This window comes from Lycium barbarum, chromosome 6 (genome assembly GCF_019175385.1).
Source record: "Lycium barbarum isolate Lr01 chromosome 6, ASM1917538v2, whole genome shotgun sequence".
In the NCBI taxonomy this organism is placed as follows: Eukaryota; Viridiplantae; Streptophyta; class Magnoliopsida; order Solanales; family Solanaceae; genus Lycium; species Lycium barbarum.
The window spans coordinates 82,916,219-82,939,686 of record NC_083342.1 but is presented as its reverse complement, the minus strand read 5'-3'; the positions used below and the strand labels follow the sequence as shown (position 1 = coordinate 82,939,686).

Genomic DNA, 23,468 nt, shown 5'->3' with positions numbered 1-23,468 from the left:
GGGGCAAGCCCATTATATTCCAGTTATAATCCCCTAATTTGGGTCATGATAATATAATAGCAAAGACATATTTGCATAATTCAGTATTACATCAAATTATGATTACACAGATATATAGGAGAGTGGAACTTCACTTTTGAGGATATTGAACTGTTATAACGAACTTCCCTTTCTATTTATTTTTTTGGATTACAACAACAATAGAACTTTTTGATCATCAAATGTTGATTTTGATCAGTGCAATGTATTAGAGTACAAATGACACAAAAAGACCTTGTCAATCTTCTAATGAGCTAGAGATTCTCACTCGAGATCTCGAAATCAACTAGAGTGGTACATAAGAGATCCACCTTTTCAACATGGCAAAACATTCAACGGGCGTCCATTCGGGAGCTGTATGCCCTGCGCCCTATATAAAAAAGGCATGAAAAGATTCAATTATTTATACTTTCATACATTAAAGGATTAACTATAGTTTTTCTCTTACCTTCAATGTGGCATAAGTTATTTGGTTCGCGTAGGCTCGTGTATATCTGTACAAAAATCAATGAAAGCGTGTATTTTAACTCTTTGGAATGCAATCCAAAGTCAGAGAACTTTATATGAAATGGAGAAAGTCTAAACTTGCTCATGTACAATTTGAAATTACTCAATTTTACTTTTCGTTATACTTTTGTCTCATTCGTACTACCTTTGTCTCATTCATATTCTTTTGCCCTTGCAACTAATAGATTTAAGTGTGAAATGCGTGCACTCCACATGTCCAAATATTTTTAGAAAAAATATCAAATTCACCCCTCAATTTTGACTATTATTTTCACATAACATTGAAGTTCGAGCTCCAATAGAGGGCAAGGGAGAAAATGAAACATTTTCTCGGCCCACTGATGGGATAATATTAAACCAATAATCTAACAGAGAGAAAAATCATTTAATTTTTAATAATAACAGAGAAAAATTTGACCCTATCCCTATATAAAAGATTAGGTTAGGAACTCACCCAGCAATTTGGCCATCGACAAGCCACGGCCTCCAATCATCAACAATGGAGTAATTTAGCGATGATATCCACGCTCGAGTCGCAATAAATGGTACATCTAAGTCATGATCACCACTGTTCAACAAGAAAAAAAATATTATGAAAACTAAAAACCAAATTATCTCCAATATGTGGCAGTCTATAGGGGTTGAGCCATTTTGAAAGGTGGTTCAATTACATGGCCTTCTTCAGAGAATTGTACGATATATATATATATATATATATGGGTCTGCATGGAGGAAAACATTTTTTAGAAAATATGTTTTTCATATTTGGTTAGTCAAAATATTTTCTTTAGAAAAAACAAGTTTACTTAAAAATGAGGAAAATGCCTTCACTAGTGGGAGTACGGAAAACAAGTTTCATAAGTGACATTCCAATAAGCTCATTTCTCCTCCCTACCCCCCAATAGCCTCCAAATCCCACCCTCACCACCCCAAAACACCCAATCCCCACTCCATCCCAACCCAATAGTGTTTTCCTAGATTACGTACAAATGTTTTTGGGACAATATTTTTTTTGCTTTGGGACAATATTTTTTTTTGCTTACTTACCTAATACTAGAAAATATGTAAGAAACTCACTTATTTTCCAAGAAAATATTTTTCATGGGAAACATTTCCCGTCATACCAAACACGCCCTATATGTATATATATATATATATAAATGATGGGGTGTTACCTGTAAATAAGAGACCTATAACCTTTGCTACTAAGATATGCATGATATGGTAGAGTATTGTTGATTGTTAATGTGAAGGGGTAATTGCTTCTGCATTGCTCCCATGCTCCACTTGTTCCCTATATTATGTTTACTCTGCATTTTATTAAATTCCAGATATTAATCTGCACTTTCTCTTTGATTAAAAAAATTTACATACCTTTCGAACGTGAAGAGCCTCTCTCACTTTATCATCATTCGCCCAAATCACAGAGAGCTCATACCAATCATCCTATGATTATATAATAAATCAATACTAATAACTCACGAAAATGTTCCTTTTATTAATTATATGACGCTTTTGGAATGTAATACATTTGCAAATTTTTAAAAAGTCAACATAGAATAAAAATAAAAGGTTTATTTATTTATAGTAAGTATGTAGAAATTAGCGAATCGATAATCATGATATCTTACTCGACATTTAACTCCAGGAAGCGTTGCAGGATTCTTAAGCTTTTTTACCATCTCATGCATTGATCTTCTAGAGTAATGTGATTGATGAACTTCTAAAATAACTGGATCACAAAGTGGCTCCAGAATATGGTATTCATATATTCCCTTACAAAGCTATACAAATAAACACATAGTATATTAATACTAAATCTTTTGTCCGAAAAATAAATAAACCCGGAAAAGGGTTCAAAAGGAAACGATTGCTAACCTTTTGGAATGTATGCACATCCCTTAAACAAGCTGCATTACTTGGATCTATATACTCGTATTCTCCTCCACAATTAGCTACCAATGACTATTTAATTAAGAGAAGTAGAAACCCAGTGAATGTTGATAAAAGCCCACATGTCGAATAAAATAGAATCATTCCTTATTAATTATGAAATGTATATATGTCGCTTAGTTTCTTCAAAAGTACTTTTACACCTATGTTAAATTCTTCAAAAAATGATATATTTTTTGAGAATTATTTATAACAAAAGTAAGACAACATTTTTGAAGTACTCAACCAAAATAATTGTGTACAGATATATCTCGTATAGTTCATCAGAAATAAGTCCCATTCCATGTGTAAAAGCAACCCTATAGTTATTTTCATGAGGAATAATTGTTACTGGATTACCAAGTATATATCCCTGCAACAAATTTGTCGACAAATTATGGAAGATAAATCAACAGCCGTAGAATTTGTACGACAACTTCTGTTTGCCCGTGATTAATTGTGTAATTGATTCGCAGAGTACTACATCTCATGCAAACCTTCTTTTTTTTTCCTTCTGCATATGATGTTTTAGTTGAAATTAGGATCGGCTCATTTCACTTGCAGTATTGATACATACATTTCAAAATGAAGATTTAACTCCAAAAACAACATTATTAACTCAGAAAATAATGTTAAAACCATGTTTATGAGTTCGTGACATCTTATGACTCAAGAAACTAATGGATTAGCTAGTATTAACAACTTATATGATTCCCTAGCTAAGAAAATATAATGAGCTTGTTTAATATCGAAAAAGATGATCGTATATTTTCAAATGAAAATTTTGCATGATTACAAACCTTAAGATTGATAATTGGCTTGATTCCCATGTCAATACCTGCATTAACGATAAGGTTAATTAACAATTACTGTCTGATCAAATGATTGAGTTCAAATATGTATACGGTTAATATAAATCACAACCATTTTGAGTTAGGAAAAACATAATGTATTAAAAAGAAAACATTTAGCTTGGATGATTTGAATTACTACTAATACAATTTACAGTGTGAATTAGCCTAAATTTTATTAATGTAAGGCCAAGTGCACAAAGCATAGGTCAGAGAAAGACAATAAAATAGTTAATGTTGATATTTTCTTAATCTCTTTGGGATATTTAAATTTTTTTGGGAAGTCTGGCATTTTTGTCATTGATTGGGATGCGCCTTTTGGTTTCTTTAAAATTGTTATTTAATAATTAAAAATTAACTTAAATAGCCGCTCACTTAACCAATTAAATTAAAACTAATGGGCCCGTGTATAATATGTGTATAATCTATATGTAATATTATATGTATACCTATGTAGCTAGCTTTTGGCCATAGATTTAATTGAAACATGAAAAAAAAATGAGTTTTTGAAGTTATTGAGATCGGATGTGACTGGACCAGTTTGTCCGGTCACGTCGATGAGTCGGTGAATCCCTATGTCGGTGGGAACCCTATTCTAGTCTAATTGTTATAGGTTTGGTCTATTTGTGGTGAATTTGTAATTATGGTAATATAGGATGTGTAGTTCTATTAGAAAGGTTTACCTTATTAGACTAGGGTAAGGAGGACCTTACTTGTATAAAAAGAGATCATTATGATGAATACAAATTAGAAAGAATTCTCCCATTGTTCTTGTCTCTCTAAATTATCGTCTCTGTCTTGATTTAAACATGGTATCAGAGCCACTTTAGAAAGAACACAAGAACCCTAAAACGCGGATGGATAAAACAAATCCCAAAGAAAAATAATCTCTCCCTACAACATTACATCGAATAATAACCCTGGAATTGTGGTGACACAAGTCCAATTGAAGGGTGAGAATTATGAAGAATAGGCTAGATCCATAAGGACAGCCCTAAGAGCAAGAAAGAAGCTCGGCTTCGTCGACGACACAATCAAGAAGTCGGATAAAGAGTCGCCGGACTTGGAAGATTGGTGGACTATAAACTCGCTATTGGTGTCGTGGATTTGCAACACCATAGAACCAATGCTTCGCTCAACGTTTTCACATAAAGAAGAAGCGGAAGAATTATGGACGAGCATCCGAGAGCAGTCGTCGTTATCAACAGGCCTCAGATGTAACAACTAAAGGCGTAACTTGCGGAGTGCAAGAAGGAGGGAAGGACCATAGTGAATTACTATGGAAAATTCACTAAGCTGTGGGAGGAATTAGTGAATTACGAACAGATTCCAACTTGTACGTGCGGAAAGTGCATATGCAATCTAGGGACAGTACTAGAATCCAAAAGATAAGAAGAAAAAGTGCATCTTTTCATTATGGGATTGGATGATGCAATATATGGAACGGTGATGTTACACCCCGTAGTTTCTGCACGTTGAGATTCGTTAGGTATTAGCTATTCAATTGAAGACATCGGAGTTATTGTCGAAAAGATGCAAGATCATAGGTGCTCGTGTTACGATTACAAGAGTCCGAGTTCGCATAACAGGTTATGGGAGGATTGGAAAACCATTGAACTAAGGAGATTAAGCTTCCGAGGCTTTGAAGGAAAGTTGGGCAAGGTTTGGTACGAAAATTTTGGTCTAACTGGAAGAAAGAATATGTTTTAGTATATTAAGAGTTTTGAAGTGAAACAAAATTCTAAAGTGAAGTTCGGGAAGTCTAGTTTCCAACGCAACAATCCGCTCCTCAATAGGACAGCGGGGTAAGGAGATATGGACGTTACAAGTCGGGCTGGCAGACCAGGAAAATGGTTTGCGCGAAAGCGTAGAAGGCCAAGGGCCAACACAGCGCGAACGCGCTGAGCAATTTTGAGGCTCGGGTTCGGTATGAAGGTTATATTATAAAAATGTAATAATAACATGTATATGACATTTGGAGACCATACGGGGTGAATTGGTTCATATGGCACTTGATGAAAAGTCCTCGTTGCTGCAAGCTAAGTGGGGCCCACACACCGGAGTTTTATAAAGTACATGTGAAGAGACATATGAGTATTATATGGAAATTTGAGCAAGTCCTAAGAAGGACTCATAAGCCAAATATGGGTATAAGCCCTCCAAAAGGACGATTTGAGGAAACATTTTCGGATGATCTGACTTGGAGGGGCCAAACCGATATTATAAGTTTGGAATTTGGAAATTTATCAAGAATGAAAGTTATAGATAATAGAAAGATCTTTCCAACCATAGGTCGTGGGTCCTCCCACGATATATGTATCAAGACTTATGATCTTTTTACTGAACAAAGGTGCAGTCAGAAAAAAACTAAGCCAGCGCGAACGCGCCCAAGGGGGCGCGAACGCACTGAAAGAAAATTAAGTCGGTCCAGGCAGAACCTGGACCATTCTATAAAAGGGGGAGGCCCCCTATTTTCACACCAAACACACCCAAACCTCCCCCAAAACATCCAGAATATTCTCCAACTTTCCAACATCAACTTTTTAGCCCAAAATCAGGTATAATTCCCGAATTCCGGTCAAGACAGCGTATAGTTGCGACTACAAAATTGTGTATTGAGGCGTTGTGTCTTAAGTTCAATGTGGAGGAGTGAAGATATAGCATTATTATCAAGGGAAAGGTATGAATCTCTTTCTATTTGTGTTAATACCGATTTATTTACGAAGAAAGCATGTTTAAATAATTGTATACTGAGTTAATTAGTTATGGAAGTTGGAAAACACCATATGGGCTGTTCTATGGAATACTTTGATATGGGAAATGATGTTATTGATGTTGGTATTGTTATTGTTGTTGTTGGTTGTTGAATTGAGAATTCGGGCTGGGCATATAAACAGGGGAAATGCTGTCCGATTTTCGACAAAATATAGAATAGTATAATTTGAAACTTGGTACAAGTGTGCGATGAAGAGGCTAACGTTAGAGTAAATCCTATTAAATGTAGACTTGCGAGCTTGGACAAATAAGCTGTTACATCCGACATTTTGTTTATTCGAAAGATTTAAGATAAATTGACTTGTGATGAATAAGGCCACAATTGGACCTTACTTGGTATGCGTGTGTAGGTTATGATTACAATAGTTTGGAATTTACGAAAGGAGGCCAAGGGCAAAATTGGAATTTTGGAAATTTTCCTTATGAATTACAATAATTAGCCAACCATTTTGGGCTAAAAAAAAAGGTGAAGTGAGGCCCAATTTCAAGGGGCCCAACCGGCCATGTAGGCCTTGGCCCATGGAATTATTAATTTTTATTATGTGATAAGTCCATATAATGGATAAGTGTAAGGAAGCTTCAAGAAAAAGGAACAAGAACAAACAAAGAAAAAGAAAGGGAGCATTTCGGGTTTGAGAGGAGAAAGAGAAAGAAAAGAAAGAAAAAAAAAATTGGAGCCCAAATCTTTGGTTCAAAGATTCTTTGGTTGTGAGATTAGTGCTAAACTCAAGGCCCTCTACAAGTTGGTATAAGTATTGTGGCAAGAAGACAATTTTAACCTCCAAGTGAAGAACTTGAAGAAAGGTAAGGATTTTTCCATTTTTATGCCATGAAATATATGTATGTATGTTATAGTATGTGTGAATGAATGAAAAACTTGGAAACTTTGTGTGTTGGGATGGTGTTCATGGTGGCCGAATTTATGCATGAATTGTATGTTCAAGATGGCTTGAATGCATGTTGTAATTTAGTTGTAGTATGATGGAAATTGTATTAGAAATGAAAGTGGAATGAATTAGTGGAAGTTGGGGAAAGTGTCATGTGGCCGTGGGGTGTAATGTTGATGATGGAATGTGAATTTTTCTCCGTTAGTATGTTAATTGTGTTAATCGTGAAGCGAATGAAAAGATAATGAATTTTGTTGTTATAGAAAAATGGCTATTAAGTTGTTGAAGGAAATTATGCAACTTTGCTATGGTTTATGTAAATATGGAAATGAAAGTAGTAAGATGCAAATTATGATTAATGTTGATGAATTTGGAAGATGGAAGTGTATAATGAACTTGTATGTTGAAGGTTAGGAAAAATTGGATAAGTAGTGGCTTAATGGAAAGTTTGTATGTTTTGCATATCTTGTGGATATCTTGTGAAAATGGTATGATATGCCTCTGACGTATGTTGTAATGATTTTGATGGATGATGAATATGAAAATAATAAGTTTGCATTGATTTGGAAGTGTTGGAAGAATTATGGCATTATATTGGAAAGTAGACTAATAGTATCATATTATGTTTTTATTGTGATTGTTGATGTTGTTGGTGATTGTTGGTGGGTTGTTGTTGAATATTCCGAGCCGAGTTAAATTCTCGGGGTGTCAAAGTTATAGGGGAAGTGCTGCCGAAATTTCGGTAGCCAAGTATAACCCAAAGATCAAAATGTTAACTTTCATGAATAGTAACTGGTAAAAGTGACCATTTGCAGTTTTTAGACGAAACGGGAATTGAGATTTGACGAGCGTAAGGCGCAATCCAGGTATGTAAAGCTTACCTTTCCTTCTTTTGGCATGTCCTAGTTATACTAGGTTAAGATCGGACCCTCGGGGATAATTCTGTTCTTGGAAATCCAAGTTTAATTTTGGCCACTATTCATTCAGCGCAATTGAAGCATATTCCTTATATTTGATTGAAAGAATGTTCAAACCTTCATAACTTTTGCTACAGTGTCTGAATCTCTCCGAAACCTTCGTAGATGGCTTTACGGAGCCTAAAGTCTGTGATTTATGTCCGCCGCCTCGATTTGACTCGAGGTGGGCCCGCAAGCCCCGAGGCTTCCCTTATTTGATTTGTTTGACTCACTTCCGTTTGCCTATGACTCAAAGGTCCGTTTGAAATCTCCTACACCATTATGGAACGTTTTGCACTATGAATGATACTAGATTTTCGGAAAATGATCTGGGAGTTTCTTTTCAAAGGTTTTGCAGTTTGGAACTTCGTAACTTCTATACATTAATTTTGATCGACCTGACTCCTACTCCGAGCCTTCTGGCGTCGGTATATGCCTATATGTAATTATATGTCGAGTCCTGTAATTTACTTTTAATATGCATATGGTCTCTGCACTACTCCGTTCGTGCCATTCGCTATGATTTCGTTCGTCGGTACCCGGGCCGGCTTTGTGATCGTGCGCGCTATACCATATTCGGAAGTATGATGTGTTACGGTTTCCGAGGCCTCGCCATAGGGCCGGTTACCGTCTATGGAGTTATGATGTGATATGGCATTTGATATGTTCTGATGATGTGATATATGTGTGATACGATTTGTTTGGAGACTGTACGGAGATTTGAAAACTTCTGGAGTATGATGTGTCGTGGCACCAGCGTCGGGGGTGGCCACGTTCCTAAGCCCTATACATGATTTTACTTGCATTTGTACATTTATCTTCCGCACAGGTTTGATTTGCTACTTTGATGTTTGTGTTTGTTCCTTCTGACTCCAGTTAGGATTGTGATTTCTGTACCTTCTGCTTTACATACTCAGTACTTCTCCTGTACTGACCCCCTGTTCTTCGGGGGCTGCGTTTCATGCCCGCAGGTACAGAAGCTCATTTGGGTGATCCTCCGGTTTAGGCTACCTATTCTGCTATTTTGGAGAGCTCCCCTTGATCCGGAGCTTAACTTTTGGTACATACCTTTTGCTGTGTGTGTTTCTGTACAATTGTGGCTGTGTGGGTACGGCGGGTCCCTGTCCCGTCATATGTTCGTATGTTCTGTTTTTTTTTAGAGGCCTGTAGTCATATTTGTGGGTCGTGGGTCCGGTGTGTTTGTATGTGGATCTGTTTTGCGTTCTTAAGCGACCCGTATGCTACTATGGCCAAGACGGCCCATGAGTTCGTACGTGTGTGTGTGCATTTGGGCGATGTATATTCTGCCACCTTTCTGATTTTGATATGACTGTTCTGCACGGGCGACCGCTTAAGATAAGTGTTCGATCAATGTTTGTGTGACGTCTGCTATTAGTTTTCAGTTCGAACAACGTATGTTAAGTCTGAATGAGTCTTAATATGATGATCTGGTTTGTGAGTCTGTTTGGGGTGCCTAAGTAGGGCACCAGTCGCGGCCCACAGGGTTGGGTCGTGACATAAGCATAGCTAATAGGAGGTGGAACAGGTATGTTAAGGTTAGTCCCTTTCTTTCAAAGGCATGATTCTTATGTTGTGACTCCACATACGTTTCCATAACCTTCTTATTTCCAAGAGTTAGAAACTCATGATTCTTAAAAGCTTCCTCTGATACTAAAGATGAGATGTTTTCCATTATGTCTTTATCCTCAAAAGTTAAAGTTTCATGATTCCAAGAGTTTCTTATGACGCTAAAGATGAGTATGCTTTATAAGGATAAAGAAGATGAGATGTTTTCTATGATGCACACGATGACGATGATTTTGATTCTAGAAGTTCCAAAGCTTATGATTTTAATGCTATTATGAGATTATCGAGTTTATTTCATGATTCCCTTGAATTGCTCATTGTTGTTGGTCTCACCTCATGAATTGTTCCTTCGAGGTGAGATATTTCGATAATGATTATTCCATAATATAAATCGGAGGTTACCGACCTTACGTCACTCCGATAGAGTTGTAGCTTTCACTTGGGCTCTCATGCATGCTTTCTAATTATGTATGTATTTTAATAACACCGTGCCTACATGGCCAGTCAGTGTAACACCGCGTCGTCCAATAGGCGGCCGGGCAGACACACCACTGCAGTGGGCAGTTTATGATTACCCTGGACGCCGGCTAATGATGATCACACCGTGCCTAAATGTCGGGCAGCATTACACCGTACCTATATGGTCGGGCAGTTTACTTGTAAATATTTATATGTTGTTTCAAAAGGTAAAGTTAGCATGTATGATATCCGCCTTAAGAGGCAAACAGAGGCACAGGTTATTTCCTTACTCTATGTTGTGCTTTACGTCTCTTACTATGATCTTATGGTATTATTCATGCCTTGCATACTCGGTAAATTATTCGTACTGACGTTCCTTCGTGTGGACGCTGCGTTCATGCCCGCAGGACCAGGTATCCAGTCAGACGATTCGCAGCAGTAGGACCTCCCCTCAGCAGCAGTCAGTATGCTCCATTGATCCAGAGTTATACCTCTTTTGGTATGCTATTCCGTTACGTACATATATAGGTACGACAGGGCCTTATCCTGTCATTTCTACAGTTTGTACTCCATAGAGGTCTGTAGACAGTGATATGTAGTCGTAATACTATGCAACCTCGTCGGCGTGTATTTTGTTGTACAGTATATATGTGTGGCGGCCAAATCAGCACACGCTGTTATTCTCAGTGTTTATGTTTACATGTATGCGGTGGCCATGAGTTCCCGGTACGGTGTCTTTTATGTTGATTGTTCAGGAGACAGTATAGCACAGTTACAGATTGTATATGGGCCCAGGACAGTCAGTGAGAAGTAAATGCAAGCACAGGAGTGCTTGGCCAGTAGTGGTCGGGCACTTGTTACGGCCCATCGGTTTGGGTCGTGACAGGTGAGGTCGAACACACTGGCCCAAGAACTGTGGCCATCATTGAACAAGGTCAATTCGAAGCTAGTGCAAGAAGATCATATGAGAGGAATCACGTGGAAAATGAAGGACCGGAGTGAAACCATGACTTTTGCCGTACACAGGAGAAACCCTTACCGTGACCAAGGTGAAGGGAAAAATGATGGTGCAATCTGCACATATTGCAAAAGATCCGGGCATGTGGATGGACGTTTTTGACTAATTGGCTATCTGGATTGGTGTAAAAAAGGATACGAAAAAACAGAGGAAGAGTACGAGGACAGCAACAACAGTAAAGGGGTAGACTGGGATCCGGTCGAGGAAGAGGAAATTACCGGGTAAACGTCCTGGTTTTCAAAGAAGGAACTCAGGCAGAGACAGGACTGGTGAATACATGCGGGACAGGACCTCACAATTTGAGCGATGATATCCGAAAGACTTTGAATCACGTGTTGAATTCTCAAGGAATAAATCGAATGGCAAGATGGATGGTAAGACCAAAACTCGTCCTGGATTATTGACTTCGGAGCTACCAACCATGTGACGGGTAATCAGGAGAAACTGAGCAATCAGTGAGACATTCTTGAGTGTCCGATCAGGCTTCCGGATGGAAGTATCTCGATGGCCATGACAGAAGGAACAACCAGGCTAAATAATTGGATTTGGTTGAAGGATGTTCTTTACATTCTGGATTTAACATACAATTTAGTTTCTGTGTCTCAACTTGTTGATCGTTTAGATTGTGATTAAAATTTAACAAAATTATGTGTTCTATTTAGGATCCACCATGAGGAAGCTGCTTGGAACGAGTGAGCGTCAAGGTGGGCTTTACTATTTCCAAAATGTACCGCGAATATGAGCTATGAAGGCGGAGGTAGTCGATTGGTTTGATCTTTGGCACAAAGGGTTAGGTCATCCTTCAGCACAAGTAACGAAGTCCATTACGGCATTAGGCCTAAAAGAGGCTAGTATTAGATTAGATAAAGAATGTGATGTATGCCAAAGGGAATAGCAAACAAGAAGTGTTTTTCCTTTCCTTTAAGTGCTAATATAGCTTTGGATATTTTTGAAATGATTCATTGTGATTTATGGGGACCGTATAGAAACCCCTCTTCTTGTGGTGCTTCATATTTTTTTACTGTTGTGGATGATCATTCGCGAGCCGTATGGATTTTTCTTTTAGTCGATAAGAAAGAAGTGTCCCAAATGTTGAAAATTTTCTTCTACTTGGTGGATAGGCAGTTTGGTAAGAGGGTGACGATTGTTAGAAGTGATAACGGAACTGAGTTCACATGTATGAAGACTTACTTCTTCGAACATGGAATTCTTTTCCAAATACCTTGCACAGGGACATCACAGCATAATGGAATAGTTGAAATAAAACATTGTCACATTCTTAATGTGGCGTGAGCATTGAGATTTCAGGGTCATCTTCCGATCAAATTTTAGGGAGAATGTGTTTTGACTGCGGGGTATTTGATCAATAGAACACCATCTTCGGTTTTAAATGGGAAAGTCCCCTATGAAATTTTATACGGGGAAGCGCCCCGTTATGATCACTTAAGGATAATAGGGTCACTATGTTATGCACACACAAAGGGAAGAACAAGGGGAAATTTTAAGAGTCAGAGTCGTAGATGTGTCTTCTTGGGATGCCCCTACGAACAGAACAGTTGAAGATTGATGACTTAGAGAACGATGAGTATTTAGTCTTAAGAGATGTGGACTTCTATGAGACTAAGTTTTCCTTTGATGTAGGATCAGATAACTTGGTCGACAATATAGAAGTGATCCCGGATGAAATGGAGGGAGAAAGAAACCAACACAACTTTGAAGAAGACCGGACTGACAATGTAAGTACGAGCGAAACTCGGATGGATAAAGTACGGACACTGGATACCGAACCTACGGATCAACCAGAATAAACTGGACAGATGTCGGTTTGGATAGAGAAAACATAGAGGAAGTACAAACAGAAGGTGTCCGAACCAACGAAATGCCCCTAGAAGAACAATTGGGTCAAGGTAAACGTCAGAAGCATGAATCAATTCAGTTGCGCGACTACGTCCTTGAAACATTCCGGAAACAAAGTCTATCAATGCATCTGCCCGATCCTCAGCAATCCTCAGGTGCGCCTTATCCTTTAGCTCATTATATATCTTGTGATAATTTTTCCTTGTAACAATCACCACCGGAAACGAGCTAAAAACCTTCTCGGAGGCAATGAAAAAGGAACATTGGAGAAAAGCCATGCAGCTAAAGATCCAAACATTGGAAGATAATGGAACGTGGACATTAGAAACATTGCCAACAGATAAGAAAGCACTCAGATGTAGATGAGTATACAAGATCAAGTACAACTCTGACGGTACAATCGAGCGATATAAAGCTCGGTTGGTCATTTTCGGAAATAAACAGCAGGAAGGAATTGACTACAATGAAGCGATTTCTCTGGTTTCTAAGGTAGTAATCATTCAGACCTTCTTAGCAATTGCGGTTGCGTGAAATTAGAATTTGCATCAGATGGATGTTCATAATGCCTTCTTACACGGGGACCTTATGGAGGAAGTTTATTTGAAATTTCCACCGGGATTTCGTGTTCCTAGTCTCGCTCCCCAGCGGAGGCGGAATACCGATCAATGGCAATAACAGTCTGTGAATTGAAATGGTTAAAGGAAATTTTTCATAGTTTGGGCGTTGAACATAAATCTCCGTTGAAAATGTACTGTGATAATTAAGCGGCATTGTATATTGCACGAAATCCAGTGTTTCATGAATGGACTAAACACATTGAAGTCGACTGTCACTGTGTCTGGGACGCACTTCAATCTAGTATAATACTTCCTAGTCATGTGTCAACCAGTGAGCAATTGGCCGATGTGTTTACAAAGGCTTCGAGCAAATAGCAGCGAATATTTGCTTGGCAAGTTGGGCATTCGGGACCCTCATGCTCCAACTTGAGGGGTGGGGGGGGGGGGGGGAGGCGTTGAGACTGGATGTGACCGGACCAGTTTGTCTAGTCATATCAGCGAGTAGGTGGGAACCCTATTCTAGTCTAATTGTAATAGGTTTGGTCTATTTATGGTGAATTTGTAATTACGGTAATATAGGATGTGTAGTTCTATTAGAATAGAGTTACCTTATTAGACTAGGGTAATGAGGACCTTACTTGTATATAAAGAGGTCATTATGATGAATACAAAGCAGAAAGAATTCTCTCATTGTTCTTGTCTTTCTAAATTCTCGTCCTTGTCTTGATTTTAACAGAAGTAGTGTTGAAAAATAGTATTTGGAACTTGAAGTGGTGTTTGGACTTGCATTTTACTTGGAGAAAATTTGAAGTTTTGTGAGTGAAATTTCACCCAAAAGCAAGTCTAATCTATTATCAAAATTGCTAAGATTATAAATTATTTACTCTATCAGATATTATTCAGAACTTATAGAACAATTTATGTTTCGGCCGGTTTGCAAAATGATATTGTAGATAAGTCTAATGATGACGAGAGGAGTTAGAACTTACAATTCATGCAGAAATTAAGAAACTATCGATTATACAGAAAACTATATTTTGATTACTTACCGTAAGATATTACTTTAGTAACAATTGGAACCGTAATTCCACTGTATGAGTCTCCACCAACATAAAAGGAATTGTAGCCATATTCTGGATGCTCAACTAACCACTATATAAAATAGTACTAAAAAAAAGATTAAATATAGTTCTTGTTTCCACATCAAGAAGTATGAGTACTAAAATTAAAAATTATTAATATCAAAAGACAAGACTTGCCTTGCGAAGAAATTGATAAGCATGATCAGCTGCTTGTATATTATTTGAATGATTTGCCTTTGATGTAGTAGCATAAGAGAACCCAGCTCCCACTGGCAAATCTAAAAAGATTATGCTTGCCACCTAAAAATAAACTTATTTAGAACTTGGCAGAAAATAAAAAGTATTTTCACAAATGTTTCCATATCCAAGTAATAAAGCACAACCCATTTTAGGAAGTATTACCTTTGTGTAAGCACATGGATTGGATGACAATGTTGGCAATCTCCCATCATACTCCTTGTCAACAAATAGCACTGGTCCTGTAGGTTTTAGCTTAGCTGAGTTTGCTAAACAAATTAAACACTAGTAATGTACTAAAAACATATCATAATATTTTGGGTTAAAATCATCTTCACCCCCCAACTTTGCTTTAAAAATCAATCTCCCCCCTCAACTTTGAACAATAGACATTCTCCCTCCTTTATCCTATGTTAATGTCTATTTCACCCTTGTTATTTTCAATCCTCTATTTATGTAATACATTTTTAGATTATATATACTATTTATTTTTTTAACCTTGGTATTTGTAGATTCTTATTTAAGTTCATTAACATGATAAGTGGAATAATATTTTTATGATTTTCTCAGAAAATCTAATGCTATTTTTTATGATCGTTATTTCAATATTATATGCATTAAGTATGCATATATGTATGTACATGTATTTATGTGTATATTTAAGTTTCACTTCTCTCTTAAAGTATGTATGTATGTGAATATTTCTGAAATTATAATTTAAAATTCATTACAATATAAATAAATAAATTTAATAAATTTGTCTCTATTTTTATTAATTTTTTTGTATTACCTACATTAAAATATATTTATAAAGTTTTTGTGATATGTTATTTTCACTTGTATTAATGGATATTAGAGTTTTGATTATCAAATAAAAAAATTAATTTTTTATTCTGCTAATTTATTTCATTATAGAACATTATTAACTTATATATTCAATTAGTATTTCTCACTTTTTTCTTCGCCCAAAAGATAATATTTAGTTTTTATAGGAAATATTTTACATATATTAAAAAAAGAAGAAAAACAATATCATGATTTTAAAGAAGACAAAAGTTGATTATGTGACCAAAATAGGCATTTAAAAAAATCAATTAGTACAAAGGGAGGAGAATGTCTATTGTTCAAAGTTGAGGGGCTAGTTCGATTTTAAAGCAAAATTGGTGGGTGTAAATGATTTTCACCCTAATATTTTTATGACCATGCATAAGAGCATGGCATTAAACCAAAAAAACAAAAATTCTAAATGAAAGAGTTTTCACGTATATAAAGATATCATTATTTTTAAGACATACTAAAACTGAAAGAGTGTCGTATAGAAGGAAACATTAGGATTAATTCTTTTCTTTATATATTCACGATGTACAATTGACATTTTTTTCCCTAAACTTTTTATGCTGGCTAATTCAATAATCATTAACACTATATATTAAAATAATCATATAACAACAAAAATTTCAATTAAAAGTTTGTTAAAAGCATATTTAAAGCAAACAGTCATGTAGATGCATGCTAAATAAATGAAATTTTTATCACAAAATTAGAAAAAGTGGGGAATGAAAGAAAAATATAAGTATCAAATGCGGTTTACCTATTTCAGTCACAACGGCATATAGGGCGGAGCAACCAGGCCCACCAGCAACCCAAAGAATGAGAGGGTCGACTTTAGGATTTGACTGTGACTTTATAAAGTAATAGAAGAGTTGCACTTCATCTCCTTCACCTACTCCTATATACCTTATATATTTAAGAGATACAAGAATCACCAAAACAAAATTAAGTTATGGCTAAATAGGAATGAATTAAGTATCATATTATAAAACAATTAAGTTATTAAGTTATGTCCCAGGATCAACCTATTAGTTCAGAAGATACCCTTGGGAGAAACTTTGTATATTTAAGGTGAAAATCTACAAGAAATTTATGAACTATGATCAATCAGTTTTTCCTTCAAAATATGCATGATGTCATTCCATCATCTTCTGATTTTAAAAATCTCAAAATGCTAAACAAGAAAAAAGAAACAAAAGAAGGGTTACTTCATGAGAAAGGACATGTAAGTGAGAAAAGATAAAACCAAGAAGCATAGTTAAAAGAAAAAGGACATAAGTTATGTATGCTAACAAGTGTAAAGAATTTTAATAATGTCAATTCAAATTAATTGGTAAGTAGGTTCTCACGATCTATTTTTCAGAATATCATATCAGATTTAATGTAAAAGATTACTATTGTTATTGGTTAATTTTATTTTATGGTATGATAACACTATAAGTGTATAGGAAACTTAATTCTCACATAAGAAAGAGAAGGAGATTGAAGTAGGGTGAATGTTGTTCTTCGCTCACCCGGTTTCAAGTTCAAAAGGAAGTGGCCCTTCAAATCCAGGAAGAAATTTTACTGGAGAACCAGCTATTGCGATGTTAATTACGTAAAACACGATCAGCGAAAGCATGTGAAAATGACTCCACAACAAAGCCATATATCCTTGGACTAGTCTTCTAGCAGTCTATGGCTCTGAATTAAAGAGTTTGATCACGAAATAGCTAATATCAATAAGGGGAAAAAAACAAAAAGAGATGATATCAATGATGATTCCAGAATTTTAAGGTCACGAGTGTTTTACTATCTGCAACGCAAATTTAGAGTGTTATCAATAACATAATGTAAGTGCGTAGCTATTTGAAACTCGATAAAAAAAATAGTCTAGTCATAAATGCAACGCATATACAGGATCATCAGGCAACCAACAATCTTATATACCATTTCTCCACGGAAAAAATTAATTAATTTTAAGCAGTGAAATTTGTGCACCCTCAAAGTATACAACCTTGAGATTATCTATCTGAATGAGGGAATTTTCCTACAAGACAAAATTACAAGAATTACAATGTCTCGCCTACCAAATTAAGGCTATCCAATAACTACCTCGGGTACCGCGTAGTTATTTGTGCATTGTTGGAAGAACAACATCTGCAGACAATATATAGTGACAATTAGGATGAGACAGGAAACAATATGCCAATTAATAAGGACAATAATCAAGAAGATATCAAAGTAAGGCATCCATTAATGGATGTTACTTATTTTATTTTTTTTCACAGAATATATGAGTTATTAGGCTGCTAAAGTTTAGTGGATGTTTGGACTATTCAGAAGAGTATCAGAATTCGTTTCTAAAGGTACGGAGGAACACTAACCAACAAAACACTATAAATCCTAAGTTCGTCAAAATGGATTAATTAGCTTATAGATTGATACATAGTATAGAGAAATTTTACCTTGCCTGTATATTTTTAATGGTTATTGCAGCTAATGTGTCTTATTTTTTAGATTAATAATCTCTTTTTCTTATGAAGGGTTGTTGACACCCAATTTTGCCCCTCCTTTATTCCAATTAATAAATCAATATCTTATTTTTACCCTTACTTTATTATAATTTCTACTACTATATTAATATAGTTAAGTATCAATACGTCGTACATCGCTATTTTCTTATTATGTATTGATCATAAGATATAACTTAGGAAATATTTTTACTCTATTATTACTTTGCTCATATTTTATGTATTAATGATAAGATTATTATATTTGACGCTAAATTATGAAATTTATTATTATTGTTATTATTATTATTATTATTACTGCATAATATATTTGATCTATTTTAAAAGCCCAAAATATTAATTCAGTCTGTAATTAACCTCAAAACCCATTTGGGCTAAGGCTTAACTCGTGGAAACCGCCCACCATACATTTAAACGGATCAGCCCACACATTTCTTAACCCAACCGACCCATTTCGTCCAAATTACCCAGTCCATCCCACTATCCTAATACCCGACCGGCCCAATTCCCTTATTCTTTTACCCTAATCCCTATCTTCCTCTCTCTTTCTTCAACCCACACCAGCCACGCCTCCCTCCTTCTCCTTCTCTCTCATACGCTCCTCTTCAACCACCCCCTCTCTCTCTCTTCCATTTCCAGCAAGAATCCAAACCCCTTTAGGCATGGCAGATATGTGCCACTCCCTTTCTCGTGCAATACGCACAGCTCACCTTGTCGTCTTCTCCTCTTTCCCCTTTTTACAAAGATCTGTTTCCTCTTTCACCATCACAGACTGTGAAGCCCCATTTTAGTGCAAATGCTCTCTTCTTTCATCTTCACGAGCTAGTCAACACAAATGGCCAAAATACTTTCCAAATATTCGAAGAAAATCAAAGATTCGACTGTGGGATTCAAACGGCTTTTTTTTTAGCTTTTTGTTTGGAGCCAAAAACTGAATTCAAAAACCAAAAACCTAGTTCTTCATCTACTATAAAAGGGCTTTAAGTCCTCAGCCGGAAAAAAAAAAAAAGGAAAGAGGACTGATTAGGAGTTTTTCGGATAAGCAAAAACCACCCAGAAATCCATTTTTTTACTTTTCATTTTGTTGGATTACCATTCTAACTTTAAGATTTCTTAAACATTCTGTCTTGGTGTACTTTGGCCACGACAGAAATTTTCGAATCCGTCGATACGAGAGTGGATTCGCGACCCTCGACGCCCCTGTTCACTGCATTCGAAAAAGGTAAACACACCTCCTAATTAGCTTAATTTCAGTTGGTAGTTTAATAATGTTTATATGTTCGTGTCTTAGTTCGGTTTAGTCTCAGTTTAGTAGTTAATAGCATTTGTATGTTTACGTCTTATTTAGTTTAGTTTAGTTTTCAGTTTTGCTTAGCTATATGGTACTTTCGTTTAGAATACATGGTGTTTGATAATTATACCTCTTCGATCCGATCTCAGATTATCCTTAGCTTGTTGGTTATGATAAATATATACAAATGTTGTCCACGTTGAAAGAGTCGTAGACTGATTTTGAGCATGTTTTGGACTGTTGTGTGCCTTTGTGCTCTGTTTGTTCAATTCTGTTTATCATATCCATTTTTTAGATTGGTTCAGTATGTGCATAGTATCTAGGCTTTTCTTTCTTTTCCTTTGTTTAATCTAGTGATCATGTTTAGTATAGTTAATCTTATTATTTGTTTAGCATAATGTTTATGCTTTGACTGGCACAGTTATTTAACTGGTTATCTGTCTTTGTGATCATAATCTAAGCTGGAAATGACATGTCGAAGATCCCTCTTTTTCAGTCAATTGCTACCCTGTCTGTCTGTGTTATGTCTGTGACTCGTTGTTTTGTTTCCTTCGTTATATATTCATGATAAATGAGAAATTGATCGTAAAAAATGTGAATTAAGAGTTGCTGATAGTTTGCTATAACTCTGGTATTCTGAGCCATTGGCAGTGGAGGTATTTTACTATAGATGTTAGTGTTTTGCATTGTAAATGTGAAGAATATGAACTGAAAAATGTGTGTTTGAACACCATAATACCCCCCCCCCCCCCCCCCCCGAACTGCTGTAGTTTAACCATTCTTTATCGCTGCATTTCGAGCCAAATTTCTACAATGTTTTTGAGCAGAAGTTCTCCTTCTTTTTTTAATTTTCCGGTTCTGTTTGGCTGTGTCGTTTTAGCTATTTTCCTAGTTAATTTTTCTGCCTGTTTAAATTCAGTGTGAGTATGAGTTAATGGGCTCGATTTCATGTTGTTAGCGTCGTTCTGATTTTTGTAGGAATTCAACATGATTAAGTTTACAGGTGTAGATGTTTAGCTTCCTTTAAATTTGAGTGAAAGTACGAGTTTATTTCCCTTTGCTGTTTATTTCTTTTCCAGTATGCTCAATTCGGTAGAAAATGTTTGTTTGGTTAAATACCAGCTTTGTAATTGTTAATGAAATCCTCGTGCATTCATCGATAAGTTTATGTTATGAGATTTCGCTTATGTTCAAGCTTAGATTAGTATGAGATTGGGTATTGCCTAATGTTTCAGCCCGTTTTACTTCTTCCTTTGAGCGTTTTAGTTCCAAAACATGAAATTATATATTACAATGAGTGACTTTCTTTGTTCTCCAAGCATGTTAGAGTTGTACAAATGTTAATCGCTATATAGACTTTGAGTTATATTTTACATGTTTTAACTTCACCCGTTGATTATATACTAATCCCTTTCTTTCGTTCTTGTGCATGATCATCGCTTACGAGTTCGAGGGACTCGTCATCTTCCCGCATTCGGTGTTGGGCTAAAGCCCAACGAAATAATCTTCTCGAGTCATCTCTCATTCAACTCATCCGCAGCAATATGTTAAGTTTGTTGGGCCGAAGCCCAACAGCAAACAGACAGCCGCAGCAGTCCATAAAAATGACTGGGCCAAAACCCAACAGTAGCTTAGTCACAGCAGTCCTAAAATGGGCTGAGCCCATTTAACTTCTTTGCTCTTCTATTTTATCTTTGTGCATTTGATTTGTGTTGTATGACTAACACTTTTGTTTATTAATCTAGAAGAACTTTAGCAAATTAGTGGAGTTTAGTTTAATAATGGTTAGTTAATTTAAGGAAAGCTAATAATAATCAATTCCATAAAGTTTCATTTTCTTCTTTTTATATTAAAATTATTTATAGTATCTATAATATTTACTTTTAGAATAATTGATTTTCAATAGCATAAATTCATATTTTTGAGTTAAGGGAATCATATTTTACTCTTACTATCTTAGAAATTTAAACGTCACAAATTTTATACTAACGTTAGTTTATTTTGAGAAATAAAAAGATAAACTAGTTCTGTGAATAATTTCTTCACTTTAGCTCTTTTTCGACATTTGAAACATACATTTGGTAAAACAATCTTTACATAATCTATATTGAACTAATAGTCTTTTCTATAAAAAACTTTAAAATTTTACCGATATTAATCTTACAATAACTCTTTTAATTTTGTTAGTCGGCATAACTTACTTTCTCCAAATACATATAAACGTTACACATCCCTTTTCTTTTAGTTTATTTATAATTAAACTCTTTTACGTAAATTACTATTTTTTTACAAGTCCTATTTTTAATGGCATTCTTACATGTCTATCTATAACTTTAACAATACTCACAAAACCATTTTCTTTTCTATAATATTACATTTACACTTAGCCTAATTAAATTTTAGTCCGGTTGGATTAACCATTATTAATGGAATTTAGAGGATGCTTAATACCTTCTCTCTAGGTTAGTTGAACCCGTTCCTAGAATCTTTTTGGTTTCGTAGACTTAAAACGGAGTTAACTTTAAAAATAACTTTAATAAACTTTAGGTGTCCTAATTCACCGTAAATAATTAGGTGGCGACTCTTAACTTTAAATAACCCCGGAATTACCCGGATGTTATAAACTATTTTGACCCCGGTTAAAATAGGGTATAACAAGGGTTACATGTAATTAGTAGTATCTTTTAAGTTACCTGATAATTGTACAAAATAACTCGACTTCGTCGAAATTGATGAGCTGATGAAAATTGTGTTAACTAAATATGATGCATGGTCAAAGAAACATACCGTATTTAGCCAACTTTAAGTCGATAGGATTTTTGACCTATAAATAGCGTTTTGGTTAAGTTTATGTGACCTAACATACAAGTTGCTAAAATGCGATTCAATACATTCATTTACTAATTATTTGCACTGATTTACTTCATTTCCTGTAGCTTTACTTAAGATTATTTTTTCAAAAGTTCTCCTTAAGATTTTTTAGTGAGTGAACTCTTTTTCAGGAAAATAAGTATTACCCAGCATCCGAATACACAATATATAAATTTTTTATAAGAAACTATTTGAAGTTCTAACTCTTATGTACGTAGCTAACACAGGAATCAAGATTAGTGAGATCTAAGTAGCTAAAAACAAGAATAGCTTCTGAAAAAGTACCACCTAAAGGATCTAACACAAGAATGATTGCAAGAGAGGGTGAGACATTTTATTACTTCCACATTAATGAATAAGTTGCAAGAAAACTTCCCATCCCATCTTATGTCCCAACCTTAACTATATTCCCGCCAATCTGCTACATGTTTTCCTTCTTTTTGTAAATAAAAGACTAATTATATACACTACTAAAAAAACAGGATTTCCCGACCTAAAAAAATTGGCTATTTCCGACCTCATGAGGTCGGTTTTGGTCAAAAACCAACCTCAAAACCGACCTCAAAATTCGGTCGGAAAACAGTGGGTCGGTATTTTTACCGACCTCGTGAGGTCGCAAAAAACCGACCTCATGAGGTCGGTATAATTTTTTACGCCGGGTATTAATTAAATAAAGTACCGACCTCATGAGGTCGGTAAATTATATTAATAATATAATGATATGAGTTTACCGACCTCCTGAGGTCGGTAATTTATATGAATACCCCCAGAAAACCGACCTCATGAGGTCAGTAATTTATAATTTCTGGGAAAATTTTGCATAAAACCGACCTCATGAGGTCGGTAATTTTCAATTTCTTGAAAGTATTTCCAGAAAACCGACCTCATGAGGTCGGTAATTTGCAATTTGTTGAAAATATTTCCAGAAAACCGACCTCATGAGGTCGGTAATTTGTAATTTCTTGAAAATATTTCCAGAAAACCGACCTCATGAGGTCGGTAATTTGCAATTTCTTGAAAATATTTCCAGAAAACCGACCTCATGAGGTCGGTAATTTGTAAAAAAATTAGTAGGACCTAGCTGCTATTCCGTGCCCCCCCCCCCCCCCCTAGTCAAGATGAAAACAATTTGAGATTCAACTAAAACCAGCTCAGATAGCTGCCAACAATTCACCAAACTACTACAAATACATAAAACATAAAGCTACTTCAACAAAC

At 35.7% G+C, this 23,468-nt stretch overlaps 1 protein-coding gene across 1 annotated transcript; it reads right to left on the bottom strand.

Moving 5' to 3' along the window:
* Positions 1-174: 174 nt before the first annotated feature.
* Positions 175-17,196, bottom strand: LOC132599765 (serine carboxypeptidase-like 12). Its single transcript, XM_060312987.1, has 14 exons — positions 17,090-17,196; positions 16,336-16,481; positions 14,910-14,986; positions 14,685-14,807; positions 14,475-14,577; positions 3,279-3,316; positions 2,726-2,851; positions 2,425-2,511; positions 2,178-2,330; positions 1,921-1,992; positions 1,722-1,840; positions 1,001-1,114; positions 488-533; positions 175-409 (listed from the first exon to the last, which is right to left on the bottom strand). The coding sequence occupies exons 1-14, from the start codon at positions 17,194-17,196 to the stop codon at positions 326-328; spliced, it is 1,395 nt and encodes a 464-aa protein (XP_060168970.1). The 3' UTR covers positions 175-325.
* Positions 17,197-23,468: the final 6,272 nt, after the last annotated feature.